The following is a 24,130-nucleotide window of genomic DNA, read 5'->3' as shown; positions in this document are numbered from 1 at the left end:
CAAGGTATGCAGCATGAGCATCCTGAAGTGCTCTAAGTAATAAGGCATATTTAGCGCGAAAGGAAGAAGGAAAATTGAATGAAGAGACAGCTGATGAAAAGGGAATGGGTTGACCGTGAGAATATAATTGATGAACCCATATGAGACCCCGAGAAATATTGGGAAATATGCCCTTCCCTATCATTTTATTAGCATAATATGAGCATTTTATTTTTATCCCAAGAGTAGTTTGATATTTAATGAGCAATTATGCTGATTTACTTCATTACATAAGGGGATGTGCCAGGTTACCCAGTGTCCCTTCTGTTTTTCTTTATATATAGACCCCTTAGCTATCAAACTCAGATGTAATCCATTTATGCCTCCATTGTTAATGGGTAACCTAGAATTTAAGGTTTAATTCTATGTGGATATATTTTTGGGTTATAAGATTATTGAGGAAAAAACAAATATCGAATTGGAATATGGAATACAATGAGGTGGATTGGAGTAATTTATTTAGACCGAAGATAGGTACCGAGTGATGAAAATAACTCAACACCTGTATGTAAGAATTCAGGTTATTAGTTAAGAAGTGTGGTGAGCCACAGTAATAGCCACATTATATGTTAGGGTATATTACTTAAGTCATTAAATTAATCTGAGCTCAGCCGTCTGGTGCAATAGCACAGGGCAGACTGGCTTAACGTAGAGGCACAGCATAAAATATTTCTGCTGTACCAAAACAGTAATAAAGTCGAAACACAGCACAAGAAAAAAAATCCCAAGTTGGAAACACAGAGAAATTTTTAAAACATAAAATGGCACTAAAACAAGTCCAATCAGTGGAACCAGAGATATTAATTTGTTAAGTTTAAGATTTAAAATAGCACCAAAACTGTTAAGCGCCAGCTGTGGCCATCTGGTTGTGTTTGACTGGTATGCAGGTGTGAGTTAAGACTGGCCATGATGGAGTGTTGGTCAGATACAGGGAGCAGGTTCAACCCAGTCAGACGTTTTACCTTTGCGCTTAGGGTCTGATTTAGATTTTGACAGACGGTTTACTCTGTCACAACGGTGACTGATATACCTTCCACCGAAATATAAATCCTATTATATCATATGGGATTTATAATTCGGCAAACAGGATATTTGTCACGGTTGTAGCCATCCGGCAAGATCTAAACCAGGCCCTTAGTCTCTGAAATGGAAGTTAAAATGCTCAGCCAGCAAAGGCTGCAGGATGTGGCTGAGGAGGGTTCCATGTTGTCGGATAGCCACTGGATATGGTCTTGGTAAAGCTGTTGACTTTTGGCGACAAAGCTCAGCGTGAGAGAATGTCTCTCACTGGTCAGATACTTTTGATGTTTTGCCTGGGGAAGATTTCTACGTTCAAACTTAGTCTGAACTAAGCTTGAAGCTTTGATTTTTCATGTCGGACAAGACTGCATGCGGTAGCCGACCAGGGCTTCATGAGGCCAGATACCTTCCCCACGAGGTCCAGCTGAATCGGATTTGCTGCTGAATAAACGTTCTTAGTGACAATAACCCGACTCTTTAGCCCAGCGGTAACGCACCTTTGTTGGATAAGATTGAAAGGTTCATTCCAGTCCTCAGGAGGTCTGTGGAGCAAAAGGTTTTTAAGTCCTAGGTTCCAGGAAATTATTAGACGAGCACACTTTGGCACAGCCAAGAAGCAAAGGACCTTGGGTACAGTACTTGGGGTTGGGGTTGGGGGGGTCAAGATCTACTACAGCAGAGGCCAGCAGCAGGGTACAGGGAAGGTCCAGTTGAAACTGGTCAGCTGGCTAGTTGCAGAAAATACCTCTTGTAGCTTGTTGTGTCCCTGTATCTTTAACAGGAGGTCAGCCTAAAGACCCTTAAAGTCTACTTCTTTGACCTGATCCTAGAAGGAGGGCAGATCCAGTCTTCTAGGCTCTTCTCCGATCTCAGACAGCAGAGTCAGTCCTCTTATCTTCCACAGGTCCAGCAGTATTCTGAGGAGGGTACTGGGTGTGCTACATTTTTGCCTGGTACCAGTCTAAAAGTAGGGATGTCTCCTGTTCCTTCGTGAGCAATAAGGTAGAAGTTCCCAGGGGTTACCCTACCCATGTTTACAGCATTTCCTGTAGGCCCCAATGCTAACAATACACCAGCACCCCTATTTGCCTAAAACCAATATGGTAGAACATGTTCCCCTGAGCAGAGCTTGTGTGCCCACCCCAGAGGTATGGTTGTAGAAATGAGCAACCCCTTCTCTGTGGTCACTCTAGATTAGTTCTGGAGGCAGCTCCTTTACCACTGGGAGTGGTGCCTGCCTGACTAGAGGACAAAGGGTAGGCCTTTTCAAAGTTAACTACATTTCTAGGCACAGCCCACTGGCCATCCTGTCAAGGAATCAACAACTCCTCTCAACGTCCAAAGGCTTTACCCTGCTCTGAAAGCAGTATTCACACCTCATTAAAAGGTTTATTCAGCTTCCAGGTATTAGTTGGAGCTCATGCCAATGGGCCTCCAGAGGTTTTAGGCAGGAAAAATTGACCTTTCAAAAATTACTTTTTTTCTTAATAGTTATCAAAAGTTTGATTTTACTATTAAATCGGATTTTGAATAGCTATTAAAAAGTGTCTTTAAATCATATATTTATAGCTGCTTCCTATCCAGAATTAAAATTAGTAAATTGTAATAATGTAATTTAGTTTTTTCATATGGAACAGCCAGCCTTGCTAAAGTTTGCATGTCCTACTTTTAAATAGTATGCACTGTACATTATGCTCAATCAGGGCTACTTAGAGGTAACTAGTTTTTTTATAAGGGGTTATTTTGACTGGTCGGATTTCAGGCTTAAAACTGTGATAGCCAACGGACAAATGGTATGCCTGCAGTCATGGCTGCACTGTCACTGTGGTGGGTGGCACAATGTGTGCTGTGGCCCACTAGTGACATTTAACTTACAGGCCATTGGTGGACTTTGTGCCATAACCTATGAACTTAAAGGTAAGTTTAATCTTTCTGTCAATTAGGGATATGCTAGTTTCATCATTTTGAAAAGGACAGCTCAGGCACTTTTCCACTGGTTAGGGGGGTAAATTGCACATAGTTCTACAGCTACCAAAAAGAGTCAAGGGAAACAATCTGAAGAACAACATGCAAAATATGCAATTTCCTACAATGGAGAATTTAGTTAGGGTCAGTTGTTTATGATAAGTTGATAGAAATCAAAATCTCCCCCTTAGGCAAAATCTCCCTCTTTCCATTATTGATTGTGTTAATTATAGTAAATGGTCATTTAAATATTTTTTATAGGTTATTTAAAAAATATATTTTTTATACCACCGCGTTTCCCTTAGATACTTCTTTCAGATGTTGCAAAGAAAAATAGATTATTTTACCTGGGCAAATAAAAATCCACACATTTCTAAGAAAAAATAAAATAGGAGTCTACGTCCTGCTGGTTTAGCCAAACCATATTTATAGCTCTATTTTTGGGGAGCCAGATTGAACCTTATTCAGTTTTTAGTCCCTGATAGATGCCCGGTCTTCATGGAAAGATTTTGGGCAGCTCTTCTCTCTTTTACTCAGCTTTTAGGAAATATAATCATCAGAATTCCTTTTTAAAAAACAAGTGGAAACTTTTTCGAAACACGCTCAAGTCAAGTTGGATATTTAGCACAATCTCAGATTTTCTAGAATTCACACTGCAGATTCTATTTGGTACAATTGTCAGTTTCCTTCAATTAGGCTTCCCATGGATTCCATTCTGTGTAAGGAACTGATAGTGTTAAGACATCCCTAATTCACAGTGTAATATTAAGGCATTTGAAGGTGTAGGAACAGAAATACATTTTCATTTTACATTTTAGTGTATGGGCAGACCGAAGCTCATAGTCACAAAGGTCATTAAAGAGGAGACATTGAAACCAACTCACCTAATTTTTCAACTGTATATACGAGCTTTCTGAAAAAATAATCCATCAATTTTGTTCTGAATTACAAGAATCTTGCGACCCTCAAGAACGTCTATGGGAAGATCAACGTTCTATGAAATGGTGTAAAGAATACATAGATCTCATCCAATTTCCATAGGAGGGCACTAGATTGATGAATTGCACGAGTTTCTCAAATGTTAGATACAGGAGGTTTTTTTTGCTTTCTCCAGCACTCCTAAGTGATGGCTTTCAGGATTAATGAGATGTTCATGGAGTAGGGCAATCCATTTCCAGGCTATGTGGTCAATAAAAGCTGACCATCTCCATATGTTTGTATGTTGCTTAGCCAGACTATAAAAACTTAATATAGGGCAAAGTAGACACAAACATGGAGGTAAAGGACACTATATTATTATCTGGGATGAATGTGTCCATTCAGGAAATTTCACCTTTGATTGATGGAGTAAGTGCTTGTGAATACAATAGTAAAATTTGACGTAGCCATACGCTGGAAATCAGATTCTTTTTACTCCGAATAATTATTTTAAAATAATTGCTTATACAGATCAGCTTTAGTGCTTTAAAAGCAGGTTCACAAGTGAGGATAACTAGTTAAATAATCTCTATGGTCTAACTTTGTGTATTGGTTAAAATATACACCTTGGATGAAAATACATGTTAAAACCGTGAAGCAAAATATTTTTCCAGTTAGTATATCCACTAGAGCATACTTTAGTCTCACCTATATTCTTGGTCATGTAAACGACCTAACAGCTGGACTTTTGTGAACCTATTGTTTAAAACTGTGTCCGATGTGGCTCAACAAGGGTTTGCCTTTTAAGATAATGTCGCTGCAAAAGACACTTGGCTGGTTACACTTGTGAGGACTGCACTTGGGAGACTCCTGTTGTGCGCAGGCCAGTAACTGCACACAGGTAGCCTGGTGCAGAGGGAACTCTGCAGGATTGGATATTTACCTGGGGGAGTCTCATAATGTTATCGTACACTCCTAGGGAAAGTCAGTGTGGTTTACTTTCTTCTTCAGTCACAATCCATTGTACACCGAGGGGACGGGTTGCCTTAAAATGCGGCTTCGCTTCCCTTTGGCCTACAGAGACCAGTGAAACCTCGAATTGGGGCGTAGCTTGTGTGGGAAAACTGGGGGAATATCTCCTGATGCTCTTTGGCTGCTGGGATTTTCTCGAATCCAAGAAGCCCCCAATTTCGTTGAAGCCACTCTACATAATCTGGTGCTCTCGCAGTGCCCGAGTGTGCCAGTATTGTCAGTCTGACTTCACAAAAGGCCATCATTATGGCTCTACCCCTAGGGACCCCAATGGGTCAGTCAATGGATTAGGCAGAACCAGTAAGTTATAAACCAGGAATCGTTGCCGGTCATTATGAAACATAGCTCCTATATTACAAAGTACTTCCTCCTGGTATGTAGCTATTTTCAGGCAATCCCCCATGTGCGTTAGTGTCCCCACCTACCACAGTTCTTCCAACATGTGAGAGGCGTGGCTGGGCACCATATATGTGTGCATGTTATGATGTATAGTACCAGTATAGCATCAGTCTGCTGATGGGCACCCTTTCCTGAGTCGCTAGTAGCTGAGCACTGTGTCCCTTTACTCCCTGACTGTCAATTGTGGTTGTAGTTTTGTCTCCCATCTCCTATATACGCTGGTGAGTGGTCAGTGATGATCTATTGATGAAGAAGTTTAAAGATATCTGATAGTATGTGTTTGTCATCCCTTTTTGTGATTAGCCACTGTTCATAGGGTGTATGAGTCATACTTGCTGCTTTTTTCATGGTCAGCTTCAGGACCCAGTGTCGGATTTGGTAGTAGTGTAGTCGTTCTGTCTCTGGGTGATCATACTCATGTTCCAACTGTTTAAAGAATGCTATACACTCTGCATTGAAGAGGATCCCCACCCCCTTACAATTGCATGTTGCCAGGCCTAGTATGTGACACCCTTTGCTGCTGGCGTAAAGTCAGGAGTGGTTAGTATGCAGGTCAAGGATGATAACACAGTTGTTAGTCCCCGAGCCGTAGTGAGTCTGTCCCATACGTCTAATGTCACTGTAACAACTGGGGAGGTATAGACACTGGGTGGTCTGCGCTTTTTCGCCAGCAAGGGGACTTTCCAAATGTGAAGGATTGCTATAGTCTGATCCATAAAACACCAGTGTTTTTCAGAGGTGGAGCGTTGTCATCCCACCATGTAACGGAGTTGCCCCGCAGCATAGCAGTGAGGGAGGTAGGGAACTCCCTGTCCCCCCCCCCCCCCCTCCTCTATAGCCTGGTAAGTCCTACCTTTCCTCATGCAGGGTTTCTTGCCCTTCCAAATGAAGTGGTCTATGCCTCTCTGCATGTTCTCTGATTCACCACTGATGGGGAGATCGGGACTGTTTGCATAACGTATAGTATACTAGAAAGCAAGGTCATATTAATTGCCTCGATTTGGCAAACCAAGTCAGTACTCCATTTCTCCAGCTGTAACTTGCGGCATGAGCGGCTGCAAGTGATTTTGTGTAATTAAGAGTGACAGTCTTTTCGACAGATTTTTATTCCTAAATATAGAAAACAGTGTTGTGTCCAGAGCAGTGAGTACTGTGCGAGAGCAGCATTAAAGTCCTGGGCTGCGTTAATGGCCATAATTAGGGATTTAGAGGTGTTAATTTTAAATCGACAGGCCTTGCTAAACTCTTCCAGTTCAGAAAGAAGGGCCAGGATAGAGGGTAGGGGATAAGTTAGCCTCACCATGACATCATTGGCATAAAGGGCTATTTAATGTTGGTGCCCCCAAACTGCACCACCTTTATATTTTAATGGATCCGTATCCTTTCAGTGACCAGCTCCATATACAGTACCAACTGGAGGGGAGACTGGGCAACCCTGCCTCGTTTCCCGTCTCACCGCCAATGCCCTTGAAAGGAGGCAACCTTCCTCTCTAGCTTAGTCTCTTATCATATCGCTCTCTATTAAATTGTGCTGCTTGTGAGATAAATTCTCCTCGAATAGCTGCTTTCATGGTGTCCCATAGTATCGGGATGGTCCTGTAAGGAATATTATTTATGTGGAGCAAGTCTTCTGTGCTATTTATGATAGTGTCTATCACTGACCTGTGTTTCCGTAGATTGTCATTAAGTTTCCATGTTTATGCAGGTGTGTCCATGGGTGCCGCCCTTCATTCAGTTGTGATAGGCAAGTGATCAGAAAGAGCGAATGTCACATTGTTGGCTTTTATGGTTTGTTCAGGATGTTTGTGGTCCCCTGGAAGTAATCCAGCCCGGCATAAGTATTATGGGAGGCTGAGACAAAAGTGTAGTTCCGTTTGGTGCAATTCACACCATATGTCAACAAGCCCTAGGTCCTGCAGCCAGTGAAGGCTCGTATTCGAGAGCGACCCGGTTTGCCCCACCTTTTTGGCGATCTGCCCAGATATGAGTCCATACCTATGTTGATACTATGTTGATATCCCCTCCAATCTGTTTGTTCTATCTGGGGATGCTAGGACCGGAGTGAGAGCAGATTTGAGGAATGTGTCCTGATTTTTTAGTGGGGCAAAGATTGAACCTAATGTGAGAGTGTTGGGTCCAAGCAATATGCATATCACCAGGAGTTGTCCGGGTATGTCTATCAGTGTTTCTTTTTCCATTGAAACATTTTAGCAAACCATATCACCACTTCTCCTGACTTTTTGGGTCCAGAGGAAAATACCTGTTTAGTAAACCAGCGGGAATTGAGCTTTGACCAATCCTGTTTAATAAGATGTGTTTCCTGCAGTAGACAGACATCGTAGTCTGTCTCTTGCAGGAAAGAAAGCAAGGCTAAGCGCTTAACCAGGGCATGTAGCCCTCTCACAACAAAGCTTAGAACTTTACCATCCTAACCCTGAAGAGACAAAGCCTCATTCCCTGAGGGTCTCAGAGTGTAATGTAAGCCCAGGCATGTGTATGTATGGTAAGCGTGTAAGAGTATATTTGGTGATATTCGTGGATCCAACGTCCCTCCCCTTGTAACCATATAACAACAGAGAATAAAGTTCACTCCCCTGTGGAGCATCCATTTCTTCAATTGAGCCCCCTAATGGGGCTTAGGGAGTCCGGGTCCAAGTCCATTCTTTGTCACTCACCCCAGTGTCCCCTCACCTCCCCCTGCCACCCATATCTGTGAGCTTACCACAACCCATGTCACCCCCACCTCAGGTCGATGTGCATCTGTAAATCTTTGGATATGATCCAATTTAATTTTGGAGAATATTCGCAACCCAAGTGGTCTTCTGAATACAAAAATTAGAATTTTTTACGGATGCACGATAGAAACAATATTCTGCCTAGTATTCCTAGAAGAACCTGAACTTATGTTTGAATCTTTGCGATCACAAATTCATAGTCCAACAACAGATTTTAATTTTATTTTTGTGAACCTTCCAGCTTTCCTTCAGAACACCAGATACATAATATCCTTAATTGGGCACTTGGTGCTGGCATAGTACCATTAGTTTATTTGTAAGGATAAAGTCCTTGACAATTGAATTGTGTTATTAATGTACAATACCTGGCATCTGGACAAGTCAGGAGACTATTTCAATAAGTAAAATAATGTAAGTTGATTTTGTCACCTATACCCCATTTATTAATACAATTTTTGCCACTCAGTGCCTAAGTTGGGCAGTGGTCCTGACCACCAACGGAAGGTATCATTCTGTAAGAATGATGGGGCATCCAGGGTTCCTGTATTTGGCCACACTTTTCTACACTAACTCCAGTATTGGAACTTTTATAGATTCACATGCTTGAATCATTTCACGTCGTCAGAATGGGAGTCCTTGGTTCATTATGATAGCATTGCAAAGTTAAACATAAACAAGAAAGGCTGTGGACCCCTTAGTTTTGTAACCTATCATAGTCATCGTTACAAAAGAGTTCAAATATAGGTTTTAACCAATCAGGTTGCCCAGCCCTCCAGAACACTCCTGTGAGAAGCTCCAGCCCTCTAGATTTTCTACCACACGTCATTCTAGAAATCTATGAAAGATTCCAATAATGGAGAACTACAGTTACAGGTAAGTAACTTATTTTCATTTCTGGTATTAAACTCATTGTAAGCTCAAGATATGGTACTTTGCTTACATTGTGCCCCTGGAATATCAATATGGTACTCTTGATGGCATGAATTCTCATGACCAGAATATCAAGGTTGAAATATCGAAAGGTAGGTAAGTCTACAATTTCTATACCTAACTTAACTGATACCTACCTTAAAGACCCATATATCTTCAAGGTATGTAGATGTGGAGTTAGGAATAGTAAATCTATACATCTGATAGAGACTACTAGCTGCAGACTCCTTACCTTTTGAATTTCCCCTGGCGTCAGACTGGATCCGGAAGATAATTTGTGAGAAGTACCACTGCATGCTGGTAGGTGGTGTTGATCTGCTCCAGTCCAGTCATCAGCATCATCCGTTGGGGAAATTCAAAAGGTAAGTAATCTGAAGCTTGATATGGCCTCTGCCAGATAAGGTGCTACTAAATAAATAAATAAATAAATAAATATACTTGCACAGGCATTGCTAAGCCGCTGGTGGTACACTGACTTTTTAAGTGGGGTAAAGCAGAGGGCATATGTGGAAGGACTAGGGAAAATCAAATGTATGCTTGAGTGTCCGTCCGGTATCATTGCTGCTGTGACACATGTAGTGTTTAATGTGTACTATCTAGTATGGCAGCCACAAAATATATTTTAGTCTGAATTTTGCTTTGAATGTGATAAGATTTATAGACCAGTAAATCACAAACGACTCCAAGCTCCGGGAGCAATATTGATTGGCAAGCTTAATTTTATTCTTACCTTCATTTGGTTATCTTGTGAACTAGAGTTTCTGTCTAATTGGGTAATGGTTTTGCCACATGTTCATTGTATCACTTAATGCTTATAATCTCTCTCTGTCAGAAGGGAACCAGGATGATCTATGTCATCTGTGCTCCTGTCTCCATCAAGCCCTGGAAGAAGGAAATTTTCTTGGAAAAATGTGCAAGAGGAGAGCTGTTATTCTGAAGACATTGTTCAAGCTAGTGGAACTCGGTTCAGACTTACTAGGCCTGAGACTGGCTAAACTAATATTGGCTGTGAGTTATGTATTTCTCTTAAATGTGTGAAATGCAACAGAAAAGGATTGATTCGTACACAACATCATATAAAGTTAAATGAGATAGTCTTTCTTTCTTTTCTCTTGCTAGTTTGTGTTGTACTTATATGCCTAGTATTCAGGCCAAATACCTTGATGGGGTAGGTAGTAAGTGTAGCATGGGTTTGTTCATACTTCCTCAATCTCATATTGTACTAATTTAATTTATGTCAGCACAGTATACCACTCATCTGTCTGATCAAATTGAAACCCCCTTGGCTCCAGATACCTGCACTTACTTGGTTCTCCTTATTTCTGTCAGACGGACACAATTTGAGTGGATTTCACCCTAATGCTTAGAAAGCATCCCAGTAACCTACGTAGTCCCTCAAAGATTAATGAATTTTGACCTGTCTCGCTCTCTGCACCTCCTTTCACACCTATCTCTCTCTCTTGATCCAACTACTCTCATATGCTGTCTATTCTCTCGCACCATTCACTTTCCAAACCCGGATACTCACTCTCACGCTCCAGTCCACACGCTCTCATCCACATGCTCTTGTCTCCAATCCATACTCTTTGCACCATCATACAAACCTTTTATACTGTATTCACACTTAAAAATAACATGAATTTGTATGAATATTTATAGATCACTAACATAACCCAGAGGGCAGATCAGTTTAGAGATACACTGATCCTTTACTAATACATCAGTTCTAATAAATTGTTAAACGTGGTGGATATGGTCCACATGTAAAACTGTAGAGACACAAAGAGGCATTTTAATAGGGTATTAGCTCAAAACATCAAATTGTTTACTTCCCAATCTATTACTTTAAAGTTTTAATGGTGCTCACAAAAATGTAAATTTGTAAACTTCAACATACCAATCTAAAAATGTAAAAAAGATGTTGAAATCAAAAATTGGAAAATAAGCACAGAAAAAGAAGATGGGTAGGATGAGGGAAAATGAGGTACAACCCTTAAAACAAAAGCAATAAACAGCCAAAAAATAAGTAGGGGACAGGGTGAAAAATAAATGTGAAGGAAAACCAAACAAGAAAGTATAGGGTTTCTTCAAAAAGGAAAAAGAGGAAACGCAAAAAGATAGCAAAAAATGGGACAAGAAGGTGGAAAGTAAGGGACGTATTTATACTTCAGTGTACGGGATACTCCATCACAAACGAGACTGAGCGTCCTGTCTGTCAAACCTTAAATCAGGCCCTAAATGTTAAAAAAGGGAAAAAAAGTAACAGAAAAAGGGAAGTAAAAACCTGGAGTAGTGCAATTAAGAATACTCTCAGAAAGATCAGTCCGTGGGTTAGGGGAGAAAACTGAAGAGGGGGGGGTCGCTTGATACTTTTCCTGAAGTGCGTGAAGAACAGGGTTAATTCAAGATGGCGGAGGATGTTTTTCAAATGTTTTGGGTCATATGAATACAAAGCCTATTTCTGTATGAAGTTAATGCTAGTCTTAAGAATTTCAAGCGTGACTAATGAAGAAATACTAGGTGTGTGAGCACTGTCTGAGATGTAACAGTTGGTGTTTGGGTTCTTTGAGTGAAGGGCGTTGAAAAAGGACACATGACAAAGAAGGCATCGAGGTGTATTTGTATCAGAATATCAGAAGACGGAGGTTGTTTGTTTGCCTTATCATTTAGGAAATATTCAAGAAGTTCCTCTAATTGGTGATCAGCCATCCTGCTGTAGTTACTACAGTTTTATTGAAATTGGGATTTTGTCTCTGCGGTTACTTAGCTCAATCTTAACCCCCCTCCCTCCAGTATAAAGATAAGGACCTTGACCACGAACTGGAAGTTGTCCTTGGGTACTAAATTCCCGAGTTCAAACAGTAAGCTAAATTAGTGCAGTGCCATTTGTGTTTTTCTTTGCATGGTCCTTATTGCACAGCCAAAGTGGAAACCTAGAGATTTAGTTCAAGAAAATGCAGCGGGTTAGAAGCCTTCTTGGTTATTGAAGCCTGCCCTGGTCCTAAGTTTGGAGTGTGTTTCCACACTCATTATTTGTTGGTTTTGAATTTTGAAGTGGATATTCAGGTTTAGATGGGGTATGGGCAAAATCGAAGTGTTTGGAAATCTATAGCTGATAACATCGTAGGATGTAACGGAGTGATAGCCACATATTTATATGGCTGTATGTTTTCATGGCTATATATGAAGCCTCATTGAATGCTGCTTATTGCCACAGAGAGGTGAGACTCTAGATAAGTACTTTTGATCAAGTTGCTCTGTGCGAGCAAGGTAGGGTGTGAACCATTTTAAAAAAGTATATGTGTCCATCATGTAAGAGAGAGAGCTTCAAGGAATTCCAGGTGGTTATTGGTGTAAAAGCCACTGATTTGCTAAGAAGCACTAGGTGGTGAGAGCCACCATGGTCAGTAATCCTTAGAACATGGTCTTATCATGAGTAACTGTATACACACTCACCTCATCCTGCTCTCTCTCCTCGACAGCAGTCTCTTATGTCCCATGTCCACTCTTTCACACACCACCCATCTACCCTGGCATTCACTCTCACCTACCTCTTTCTCACTTGCTCCATTATTTTCTCGCTCTCCCTATACGCTATTCATAAATTCAGAGAAAAGAATGACGTTCCCATGTTTCTGCATTTAAAGAAAAGTACGTTTTAATTGAATCCATATGTTTTGCAATTAAGAGCTTTCTGTGCATGGTTCTTATAATAATAATAATAATAATAATAATATAATAATCATTATTCGTCTTATAAAAATACCATAAAAATACATATTTTAAAAATACAACATCAAGCAAGGAAGTCTCTGGAGAGGTTACCACATACCATACATGGACCAGGTATATACGCTGTCATTATCCCTCATATGTCCCATAGTAACATTGTGCATCCAACCTATTCAGATACAGATTTAAAGTTATTTAAAAACAGCAAGATTTTCAACTAATACTTATACAGCAGCAAATCTTGGTGCAAAGTGGCAAAAATTAATCTAGGTTTCAAACACCCCTCGAGTTTCTCAACTTTAAGGCTGCTCTTAAAAAATTGGAGATACAGAAAAGTGTAAAAACATCTAATGACAATTTTAAAAACAACAAGGCTACACGTGCTTGTCTAAATCTAACTCTTCTTAAAAGGCCCTTCAGGAACATTTTCCTAGGATATGCATAAAATGGATAAAGTAGGACAAAATGTAGGGTATCCTGTGGAGACCCATTGTCGCAGCAATAGGGTCCTCTATCTTCTATATTCAATGTAAAACCTGCAGGAACGACAAATAAATAATTAAATTAATTTAATCTAAAAGGCGTAATTAAAAATCTGTCATGTTTACTGGTTATACACAATAAATATGGTTCTATCCCCTGCGTTGATTTGACTAAGACATACTCTCTCACAGTGGGCTTGGAAGGTTCTATAGCCTCACGTTGCACTGTGACATACTTAACGTATAAGTCTTTAGCGAGTGCCTTATCCTAGGTTCACGCATTATCAGGTTTTAGTAACAGTTCTACACACACTGGTCTAGATAAGGAGTCCTTCACATATTTTAACCAGGGAATTATAAGCGCGTGATCAATCGAGAGATAGTCCTGGATAACCATCCTGCTGAAACACGCCTCTTCATTTGTCCAAACTTGCGCCCAACACAATAGCGGCTTAACTGCCACTATATCAGAGATGTATTTGAGCCCCAGTTCTTCGTGAACAATGTATGCAGGGGTGCTTTGAGGAACTTTCAGCATACGCCTAAGATATTTATTCTCTTCCGTTTGAAGTTTATTAGCCTCAATTAAACCCCGAACTTCGCTTCCATATAGAACCTTAGAACAGCAAATAGAATTATATAATTTTAAAATCGTTCCTGGGGTCCAACGTCCTAATCTTTGTGCAAAATTAGCAAATGATCCTATTGACCTGCTCCGGGCAAGACATTTCTCTAATAAATATTTAAAATTCAAATGTCAATTAAATAATATACCCAAATAGGTTAAGGCCGGAACTTTCCCTGAAATGTGTGTCCCTATTGTGTAGTTATAGAGTTTGCTTGGCTTCTTCCCAATTTCCATAATATATGATTTTGTGAGGTTGGGCGACATGTCCAAAATGTTCATAAAAGTCACAAAACCATCTATTAAGAGCTGCAAACCTTTTGGAGTACGGGCAAGGAGTACCGCATTGTCTGCGTAAAGCAGAACCGGAACCGCTCTTGTGCCTATCCTCGGGGTATCTCCTTGTAAAGAACACAGGGTGGAATCAAGGCCATTGATATATAAGGTAAACAGGAACGGTGCTAATATGCAGCCCTGTCTAACACCACTTGAGCACTTAAAAATGGTCTGTTCCCTTCCCCTCCTGAGTATATCTAACTGCCGCCGTGTTGTTAGAATATAATGACTTTACAATATGAATTATTCCTGGGTCCCCCCCAAGTTCACCCAAAATTATCCACAGTTGTGGCGATTCAGACATGCATCGATCCTGATTTGGCTACTGTGTATTTTGCGGTGATGAGATACAGATTAAGACATTGATCCTCGGTGCGAAACCCATATTGGGCCTTCATTATAATTTGATAAGCCTCTGCCCATTCCATCAGCTTGTTGAAAATTGCCTGCCCCTAAACCTTCACTGAAACATCAATAAGAGATATGGGGCGATAACAGTGTGGGCTATCCCCATCACCTTTCTTGAAAATAGGCACAATGGTGGCAGTGTCCCAAGATGCTGGCATTACTGAGCTTACTGACGCATTTAGTACCCTAGTTAAAAGCGGGGCCCAAACTTCTATATTACTACAAAAGAGGTATGGTGGGATCCCATCCGGTCCGGGCGTCTTATTTCTCGTATTGTTCTTATTATTCCCCTACTCACCTTAAAGTATTCAATGAATAGTTAAAATGTGTTACTTCTTTTATTAACTTTAGTTTTAGTTCTATTGTCAAGTGATTTGTGCTGCTCAGTGAGCTGCTCTAGATCAGTACTAATTGGGAACAGTTAAGCACTGTAACCTGTTTTTAGTGGGACTTATTTGCATTCCTAGCTCTGTTATCATCATGGAGTTCCAAAAGATGGGTTTTAATTAACGAATGACCTCGATTTGTTGAGAGGCTGGGTTAAGCAACAGTGCTTGGATTTCGCAATGTTAATGTTAATCCATTTCCCACTTTCTAAGGTGGTAATCTAGCGCTTCTCCAGCTAGTCATCTAGTTAAGACACTAGTCATCCCAAGCCTGTGACAGACCCTGTTTCTTAACTCTGCATTCCCTGTGCCCACTTTATGTGATATGGCCCATAATTTACTTTAAAAGTGTTCAGAATAAGTGTCATATGCCATTAAGAGTTTAGGAATTCTTGGGACTTTATTAATTGCTTCTCTCCTTTAATAGAAAGTGCCAAATAAGTAGTAATCAATACAGAAACCAGGATAGAATGTTCCATGTCGAGCTACCCAACATGTCACAATGCTAAAGTTAAGTTTTCTTATGTAGAAACAGTTGTCATTATTTCTACATATTTTCTATATGAATGTCTATAATATATCTGTACTGGTTTTCATTGTGATTATGTCCACATTTGTCTTTTTCAGCTTAAAGTGAGTGGAAAAAATCTTCTTAACATATGCAAACTTGTATTTAAAATAAGCAGAAGTGAAAACAATGACTCCCTGTTTCAAAATGACAGCATATTGGGTATGTATTACCTTTTTAATTGGGTTGTTATAAAAGCTGTAAAGTTATACTCATAATGTCAGTTATTTGTGTATCTGAAATGCAATTTTCATGGTAATATAAACAAATTAAACGTCTTTAATGAAAAAAACCAACAAATTAAAAGTAGACATTACGCAAGTTAATTTAGTATTTTAGCCTATTGTCATTTGAGTTGGTGTCCTGAAAGATAAGTCTCTCAACAGTGATTGCACTGATATTGAATTAGTCTCATTGACATTTTAACTTCAACATAGTCAAAGTGATAGTGTTATTTTTAAGGTTGACACAGAGAGGCCAGGTACTGTGATGCGCAAAATATATTATTTTCTGACCCAGTTAACCTTACTAGTAAAATAACAGGCACATTTGTACTGTGTATGCTCACTCTAAGTGGTCTCGTGCCACCATTGACAGATAACATATGTTTCTGTCCAACAGAATGGTACTTCTGTTATCAACCTTGGAAAGATGAAAGTCAGAGCCAAGTCACCAGGATTTACACTTTTGAACATGGGCAGATATCCTCCAAGGATGTCTTAATGCCTTGAGCTTTCTGTCAGTCTGAGATTTTAGTTCTGTTAATTGATAAAGCTCTTCTCACATTACCAGTTGAATTTATCTATGAAGTTGTCCTTCATGTCAGTGTATGTTTCTGAAATTTAATATATAACCAATTCCTTTCACCTGAACAGGAAGGAAATATGTCCTCAGTCTGTAATAACATTTCCTCCTTGGCACATTCATCATGACCGAATGCTGCTTCCTAGTGGTCCTGCAAGAGATTTTGCAGTAATAATCAAAAGGTTGACTTCATGTGAACTTGCATAACATTTCCCCCTGCTTTCTCTTCCATCCACTGATTAGGGAATAGGTATGGCAGCTCTCTTACAAGTTTCAAGGGCTTGTACCAACATGTACACCATAATAACCCTTCGGTGCTCATGACGGAACGGTTCCGTCATGAGCGTCGGTTGGCCTGTGCTTATGACTGAACCGTTCCGTCATGAGTCCGTTGGCCCATTAGAACCTTCAGCACAGCGCGAAAATTTGCGCCGCGCTGAAGGGGTTAAGCACTTGGTTAAGCTGTAATTGCTCATTGCTGTCACATTGTTTACGTTTAAAGCAATTCTCTAGCATTGGATATTTCATAGATTCAATTGTTGGAACATTTCCGGTCATTAGGGTTTAAATCCTCGATAGTCCGTGTTAACAGAGCAGTGTGTATATGCACACTATTAAAAATGGGGGTCTCTGGTTGGCAGGTTGTTACCTTGTCTAAGTAGGGGCCCTTCTTCCTAGTCAGGATAAGGGAGTTACACTCCTAAAATAACCCCTGCTCACCCCCTTGGTAGCTTGGCACGAGCAGTCAGGCTATCTCAGAGGCAGTGTGTAAAGCATTTGCACATAACTAATAGTAATACAGTGAAAACACTACAAAAGGACACCACACCAGTTGTAGAAAAATAACCAATATTTTATCTGTGCAAACAAAACCAAAAATGATAAAAATCCACAATACAGTTTGAAAGAATCTCAAAAAATCAAACATAGGCTTAAAATACAGTTTCTTGAAGTCAATAGCTCAGTCCGGAGCTATCACAGCATCGTGAACAACATATCCAAACAGTTCTGGCTGACCCCGGCATCGTGTGCCAGCTATGGTGTCGGGAACACCTGCAAAACAGCTCCTTTAGAAATGCAACCTCTCTTTGAGCTCCGAAGAGCCGGCGGCGGCAAGCGTTAGTTTCAGAGGTCAGTGCAGGAGCCGTCAGCCCTTGAAGTCACACGTGTTGCAGATTGAACTCCTCATGTTAGAAGTCGGGGGTCGCGGTGTCGGCAGGCGTCGGGCTGCAGTGCGAAGTGCAGCGATGCTGCATGCGGTACCCTTCAGTTGCGGTGCAGGCAGCGGCTCGGTGACGGTCGTCCAGCAGTGTCGGTGAGACCAGGGCTGCTGTGCAAAGTGATGTGATGCTCGTCGCAGTGCTGGCACTTCACGGTGCAAGTAGCGGAGTCCTCGTTGCTGAAGCACTGTATTCGACTAACGAACTTGAGTCGATGGCACCTGCGTCGGTAGGCCAAGGCTGCGGTGCGGGATGAGGACAGTGTGTTGTGAAACCTACAAGCGGTGCCCTCGAACCACGGTGCAAGCAGCAGTGTCGATGTCAGCTTGGACCGGGGTTGTCGGGGATACCAGTGCGGCGGCTTGAAGTGAGGTGGTGTGAAGTGCAGTGCCCACAGGTTGCGGTGAAGCAGCGGGTTGGTGGTGGCACCATCGTCCGTGAGACCAGGATTATGGTGCAAAGTGTAGTGGTGTCTCTGCGGTGCCTTCAGAACACGGAGTCGATAGCGACGTCATTGACGGCGTTTGGTTGCTTTTTCTTCTTTTGCAGCATAAAACACAGTTCCCTGTGCTGGTAGTAGATGAACTTGAAGTCTTTGCTGTTCATGAGACTTCTTCAACAGGAGCAATCTCTGCCTGAATTCCTTGGAGAAACTCACAGAAATCAGTTGCAGAAAGTTCAGTTCAGTCCTTTCACTGCCCAAGACATAAGCAGTCATTGAGGCCAACACAGCAAAGCACTCAGCAAAGTGGTAGTTCCTCCGCACAGCTTCTCCAGTTCTTTTTCTTGGCAGTCTTCTTGGTCCAAAAAAGTTCTTTGAAGTCTTTTCTCTCCCTGAGACTTCCAACAGGAGGCAAGCTCTACTTCAAGTCCTTGGAGAAAACTCTAACACCAGGATGATGAAAGTACAATCCAAATAACAAAAGAAGGGAGGTCTCCTTAATAGTCCAATTTGGGACAAGGAGGATTGAATTAAGGAACTTAAAGTCCCGGTATTCAGTCTTTGAAAAGACCTCTTGTATATACCCCTCATAACTCAAGAAACTAACCACACAAAAAGACATACAATTTTCAACATACAATAAAAACAATGAATTCAAAAAAGTGTTTCTTTTAATAAATTTGAACAATTTATTACAAATAATTAGATTAAATGTTTGATAACAGCAGTGCAGTGCCATAAATTAAAAATATAAAAATGTGCCAATACACATGGAGAACATTTAAAATTACAAAGCTCAAAAAGTTGTCGACGCAGCGTTTCGGTTTATTAAGATATCACCTTCAGCAGGACAAGGTTATACGGTAATTTGTTCTGCCTCTCATTTGAATTAGAGGTTATTTGTTTGTGATGCCTCATAGGATAAAGGCTCTGTTCTGACACAATTATGCCACAGTTTCCTTGCTTTAAATTTCGGGTACTCTGTGGTGAGGATGAGACCGGAGGGGGGCCACCGTATTGTTTTGAGATGTATCACTATTATATTACGTGTGTCTTCGTCGGGTGCTAGTCATTCCTAGCCGGAAATCCGCAGTTATCCTGAAAACAGGGATGTGAAGCCCTCAGAGCAGCGTAACTGGATTCTTTTTACTTCTACCAGTGCTGTATTTTCAGATGCGGTCTCTCATTCAGTTGACCTTAATCTCTTGAATCGGCCTCCCTGCACCCCTCACGGTTCCTCGTAATCTCGTTCGGCCAACCCAGCAGAGCGCGCTGCAAAGTGGCAGTTCCTCCTGACTGCTTTTCCAGCTCTTTTTCCTGACATGTTCCTTAGTTTAGCAGTAATCTAAAGCTCTGGGCCTCAAAATGTATACTCCGTTTCTCTTTGTCCTCTCAGGCAGAGAGGCTCAGTGCTCAGTCCAAACCAATTCTGTCCTCTCTGGTCCAGCTTTCTGGCAGGAGGTTGAAACAGCATTTTATTTATTTATTTATTGGGCTTATAAAGCGCGACAGCTACCCGAAAAGGGTTTCCCGTCACGAAGAGATAATTGACCACAAGAGCAGAAGCGAAAGACTCAGGGGAGCGGCTGGAGCAAATTACTGGTTAAAAAGCCAGGTCTTGATGGCTTTGCGGAAGTGGATATAGCGGGTTTCCAACCGTAGGTGCTGAGGGAGGGAGTTCCAGAGCTTGGGGCCCAGTAGGGAGAAAGATCTACCCCCCATTCTTGCTAGGCGTACTCTGGGAACAGAAAAAAGGCCTTGAGATGAGGATCTCGGGCAGCGAGCCGGCGTGTAGGTTTGCACGAGGGCTTGCAGGTATCTGGGGACATTGCCCCATTTGATTCTGTGCATAAGGCTAAGTGTTTTGAACTTAACCCCATTTTCAATGCGTAGCCAGTGGAGTATTTTAAGGTGGCCGGACATGTGTTCCCTTCTATGGCACTTGCAGAGCAGTCTTGCTGCGGCGTTCTGCACCATTTGGAGGCGTCTCATGACTGTCTTTGAAGCCCTTAGGTAGAGGACGTTTCCGTAGTCCAAGCGGGAGGTGATTAATGCATTGACCTCTGATTTTTGAGTGTCGTCTGGTATCATCCAAATAATTTTCCTGAGCCACCTCAGGATGGTGAAGCAGGTGGATGTTAGGTTGGTGACTTGGGGCTCCATAGCTAGGCCGTTGTCAATGATAATGCCTAAGTTGCGTACTTTTTGTGACGGGTTAGGTAGGGAGCCCATTTCAGTTGGCCAGTGTCTTGGGTTCCAGAGATTTTGGTTAGGGCCCAGTATTAAAACCTCAGTTTTGCTGCCATTAAGTTTGAGCATGTTTTTGCTCATCCAGTTGGCAATGTTCCTAAGGTCTGCATTGGAGAGAGAAAATATGATCTGTGAATCGTCGGCGTAGGTGAACATGTTGAGGCCTGCTGCTTCGGCGATCTGGGCGAGCGGGGTTATGTATAAGTTAAAAAGCAGGGGGCTCAGTACCGATCCCTGAGGGACACCATAGGGGGATAGGTGGACATTTGAGGCCGCGGTACTGGAGGTGATTTGCCCCTGATGCCCATGGTGAAGAGCGAATTTAACAGAATGTGATGGGAGATGGTGTAGAACGCTGCGCTGATGTCAAGTAAAATCAGCGCAGCGGCGTCACCTCTGTCGACTAGGAGGCGAAGATTTTTCATCACCCCAAGCAGTGTCGTCTCTGTCGAAAAGCCAGGGCAGAAACCCGATTGGGAGGGGTGAAGTATGTTGTTTACCTCCGTAAAACTGGCAAGGTGTCCGTGGACGTGTTTTTCCAGGATTTTGGAGAATGCGGGTAGGAGGGATATAGGGCGGAAGTTGGCCAGGACTTTCGGATCTGCCGATGGTTTCTTGAGAAGCGGTGACACCATGGCATGTTTCCACATGGCTGGGACCTTTGCTGTGGAGAGGGATACATTCAGAGTTTGGCAGATGATGGAGAGTTGTGGGGTGTCCAGGAGTCTTAGTGCAGAGATTGGGAGGGGGTCGATGGGAGAGCCAGATTTTACTTTCCCTAAGACAAGGGTACTCATAGTGCGGGCCGTCAGCGGCCCGGCAAGCCTTCCCTGGCGGCCCGCGGACCTTGCAGACATGTAGCCGTGTTTAAACATTTTTTTTTTTTTTACAGTGTCAGCAAACACCCCTGCGGCAGCGCGACTCAGACTGCTGCTCTGTGGGGGCCGGGCGATTCCCTTCGTAGTCAGAGTGGGGCTGCAGGTGGCCTAAGAGGTGACAAAGCCTCATTAACATACGAAGTGTCTTTTGAAGACGTGTGAAGTGCTCCGGTGAGGCTGTGTTTATGTGTGTGCCTGCCCAGAAGCTGTCTCAGCCCGGGCACACACGGGCAAGGTGGAGGAAGGGAGACAGGGAGGGAAAGGGAGGGCGAGAGACAGGGAGGGAAGGAGAGTGAGGGAGAGTGATGGCAGGAGAGTGATGGCAGGAGAGTGATGGCAGGAGAGTGATGGCAGGAGAGTGAGGGCAGGAGAGGGAGGGCTAGGGAGAGGGAGGGCGAGGGAAGGAGAGAGTGAGGGAGAGGGAGGACGAGGGAGAGGGAGGACGAGGGAGAGGGAGGGAGAGCAAGGGAAGGAGAGAGCGAGGGAAGGAGAGAGCGAGGGAAGGAGAGAGCGAGGAAGGGAGAGAAGGAGGGAGGGAGAGCGAGGGAGGGAGAGCGAGGAAGGGAGAGAACGAGGGAGGGAGAGAGCGAGGGAGAGCGAGGGAGGGAGAGCGAGGGAGGGAGAGAGAGGGAGAAGGAGAGAGTGAGGGAGAGTGAGGGAAGGAGAGTGAGGGAAGGAGAGCGAGGGAGTGAGGGAAGGAGAGCGTGAGGGCAAGGAGAGAGTGAGGGCAAGGAGAGAGTGAGGGCAAGGAGAGAGTGAGGGCAAGGAGAGAGTGAGGGCAAGGAGAGAGTGAGGGCAAGGAGAGAGTGAGGGCAAGGAGAGAGTGAGGGCAAGGAGAGAGTGAGGGCAAGGAGAGAGTGAGGGCAAGGAGAGAGTGAGGGCAAGGAGAGAGTGAGAGCAAGGAGAGAGTGAGGGCAAGGAGAGAGTGAGGGCAAGGAGAGGGCGAGAGGGAGGGCGAGGGAAGGAGAGAGCGAGGGAAGGAGAGAGTGAGTGAGGGAAGGAGAGAGTGAGGGAGGGAAGGAGAGAGGGAGGGAAGGAGAGAGGGAGGGAAGGAGAGAGGGAGCGAAGGAGAGAGTGAGGGAGAGTGAGGGAAGGAGGGAGTGGGAAGGAGGGAGAGAGGGAAGGAGAGTGAGGAAAGGAGAGAGTGAGGGAAGGAGGGAGTGGGAAGGAGAGAGGGAGGGAAGTAGAGCGAGGGAGGGAGAGCGAGGGAGGGAGAGCGAGGGAGAGCGAGGGAGGGAGAGGGAAGGAGAGTGAGGGAAGGAGAGAGTGAGGGAGAGTAAGGGAAGGAGGGAGTGGGAAGGAGAGAGAGAGGGAAGGAGAGAGAGGGAAGGAGAGAGAGGGAAGGAGAGAGAGGGAAGGAGAGAGGGAAGGAGAGCGAGGGAGGGAGAGCGAGGGAAGGAGAGCGAGGGAGGGAGAGCGAGGGAGGGAGAGCGAGGGAGGGAGAGCGAGGGAGGGAGAGCGAGGGAGGGCGAGGGAGAGGGGGGGAGAGTGAGGGAGGAGAGAGTGAGGGAGGAGAGAGTGAGGGAAGGAGAGAGTGAGGGAAGGAGAGAGTGAGGGAAGGAGAGAGTGAGGGCGAGGAGAGAGGGAGGGCGAGGGGAGAGGGAGAGGGAGAGGGAGGGCGAGGGGAGAGGGAGGGCGAGGGAAGGAGAGAGCGAGGGAAGGAGAGAGCGAGGGAAGGAGAGAGCGAGGGAAGGAGAGAGCGAGGGAAGGAGAGAGCGAGGGAGGGAGAGAGTGAGTGAGGGAAGGAGAGGGTGAGGGAAGGAGAGGGTGAGGGAAGGAGAGTGAGGGAGGGAGGGAGGGAGGGAGAGGGAAGGAGGGAGAGGGAAGGAGAGTGAGGGAGCCCGCCAAGAGTGAGGGAGCCCGCCAAGAGTGAGGGAGCCCGCCAAGAGCGATGGAGCCCGCTAAGAGCGATGGAGCCCGCTAAGAGCGATGGAGCCCGCTAAGAGCGAGGGAGCCCGCTAAGAGTGAGGGAGAGAGACAGAGTGAGGGAGGGAGACAGAGTGAGGGAGGGAGACAGAGTGAGGGAGGGAGACAGAGTGAGGGAGGGAGACAGAGTGAGGGAGGGAGACCGAGTGAGGGAGGGAGACCGAGTGAGGGAGGGAGAGAGAGGGAGACCGAGGGAAAGAGGGAAAGGGAAACAGAGTGAGGGAGAAGGAAACTGAGGGAGAGGGAAACAGAGTGAGGGAGAGGGAAACTGAGGGAGAGGGAAACAGAGTGTGGGAGAGGAAAACTGAGGGAGAGGGAAACAGAGTGAGGGAGAGGGAAACAGAGTGAGGGAGAGGAAGACAGAGATGGAGAGGTAGACAGATGGAGAGGGAGATATAGAGAGTGAGACATTCAGAGTGAGTGAGACCGAGGGAGAGAGGGAGTGAGCAAGACAGAGGGAGAGAAAGAGTGAGACAGAGGGAGAGAGGGAGCGATACAGTCAGAGTGAGGGAGACAGATGGAGACAGAGAGACAGAGGGAGACAGAGGGAGAGAGAGAGAGAGAGAGGGAGAGAGAGTGAGGGAGAGAAAGAACGAGAGAGCGAGAGAGAGATGTGTGTATGCCGGGTCTGGTGGGTCAGTGGACGAAGGCGTTCCGCTGCAGGGACCTGTGATCAACCTCATGGTCACAGTTTTTTTGTTGTTGCCCTAGCCCCGCCCCTTCCCCCACTGACCCCGTCCCCACCAGTGCGGCCCTCGGACATAAACCACACTGTAAATTTGGCCCCCGAGAGAAAGTTTGTGAGTACCCATGCCCTAAGATGACTCGAAGACCCTGAGCATTTATCTCCGGCCAGGATGTTAGTGGCTCGTAGGGCAGGTTTCTCGCAGGGGAAATGGCCTCCACCTTTGGATCGAGGTCCCGGATTTTTTTCTGCTTGTGTCTGGTGCTGTTTTACAATGTCCTGGTAGATGGTCTCTATCTTCTCAGTGAAGAACTGCGCCAGTTCTTCACATTGAACATTATTCAATGGAA

At 43.9% G+C, this 24,130-nt stretch overlaps 1 protein-coding gene across 2 annotated transcripts in view; it reads left to right on the top strand.

Annotated features, from left to right (window-relative positions):
- The window catches only part of ARMC2 (armadillo repeat containing 2), a 553,174-nt gene that overhangs the window by 205,382 nt on the left and 323,662 nt on the right, over positions 1–24,130 (top strand). For both annotated transcript variants that reach the window (XM_086926679.1, XM_086926680.1), the window contains exons 8-9: positions 9,871–10,046; positions 15,635–15,737. In XM_086926679.1, coding sequence (XP_086782805.1) covers positions 9,871–10,046; positions 15,635–15,737 — 279 coding nt within the window. The remainder of the gene's footprint in view (positions 1–9,870; positions 10,047–15,634; positions 15,738–24,130) is intronic.

The sequence above is a fragment of the Lissotriton vulgaris genome, chromosome 6, assembly GCF_964263255.1.
Source record: "Lissotriton vulgaris chromosome 6, aLisVul1.2, whole genome shotgun sequence".
Classification (NCBI taxonomy): Eukaryota; Metazoa; Chordata; class Amphibia; order Caudata; family Salamandridae; genus Lissotriton; species Lissotriton vulgaris.
This window is presented reverse-complemented; position numbering and strand designations above follow the sequence as displayed.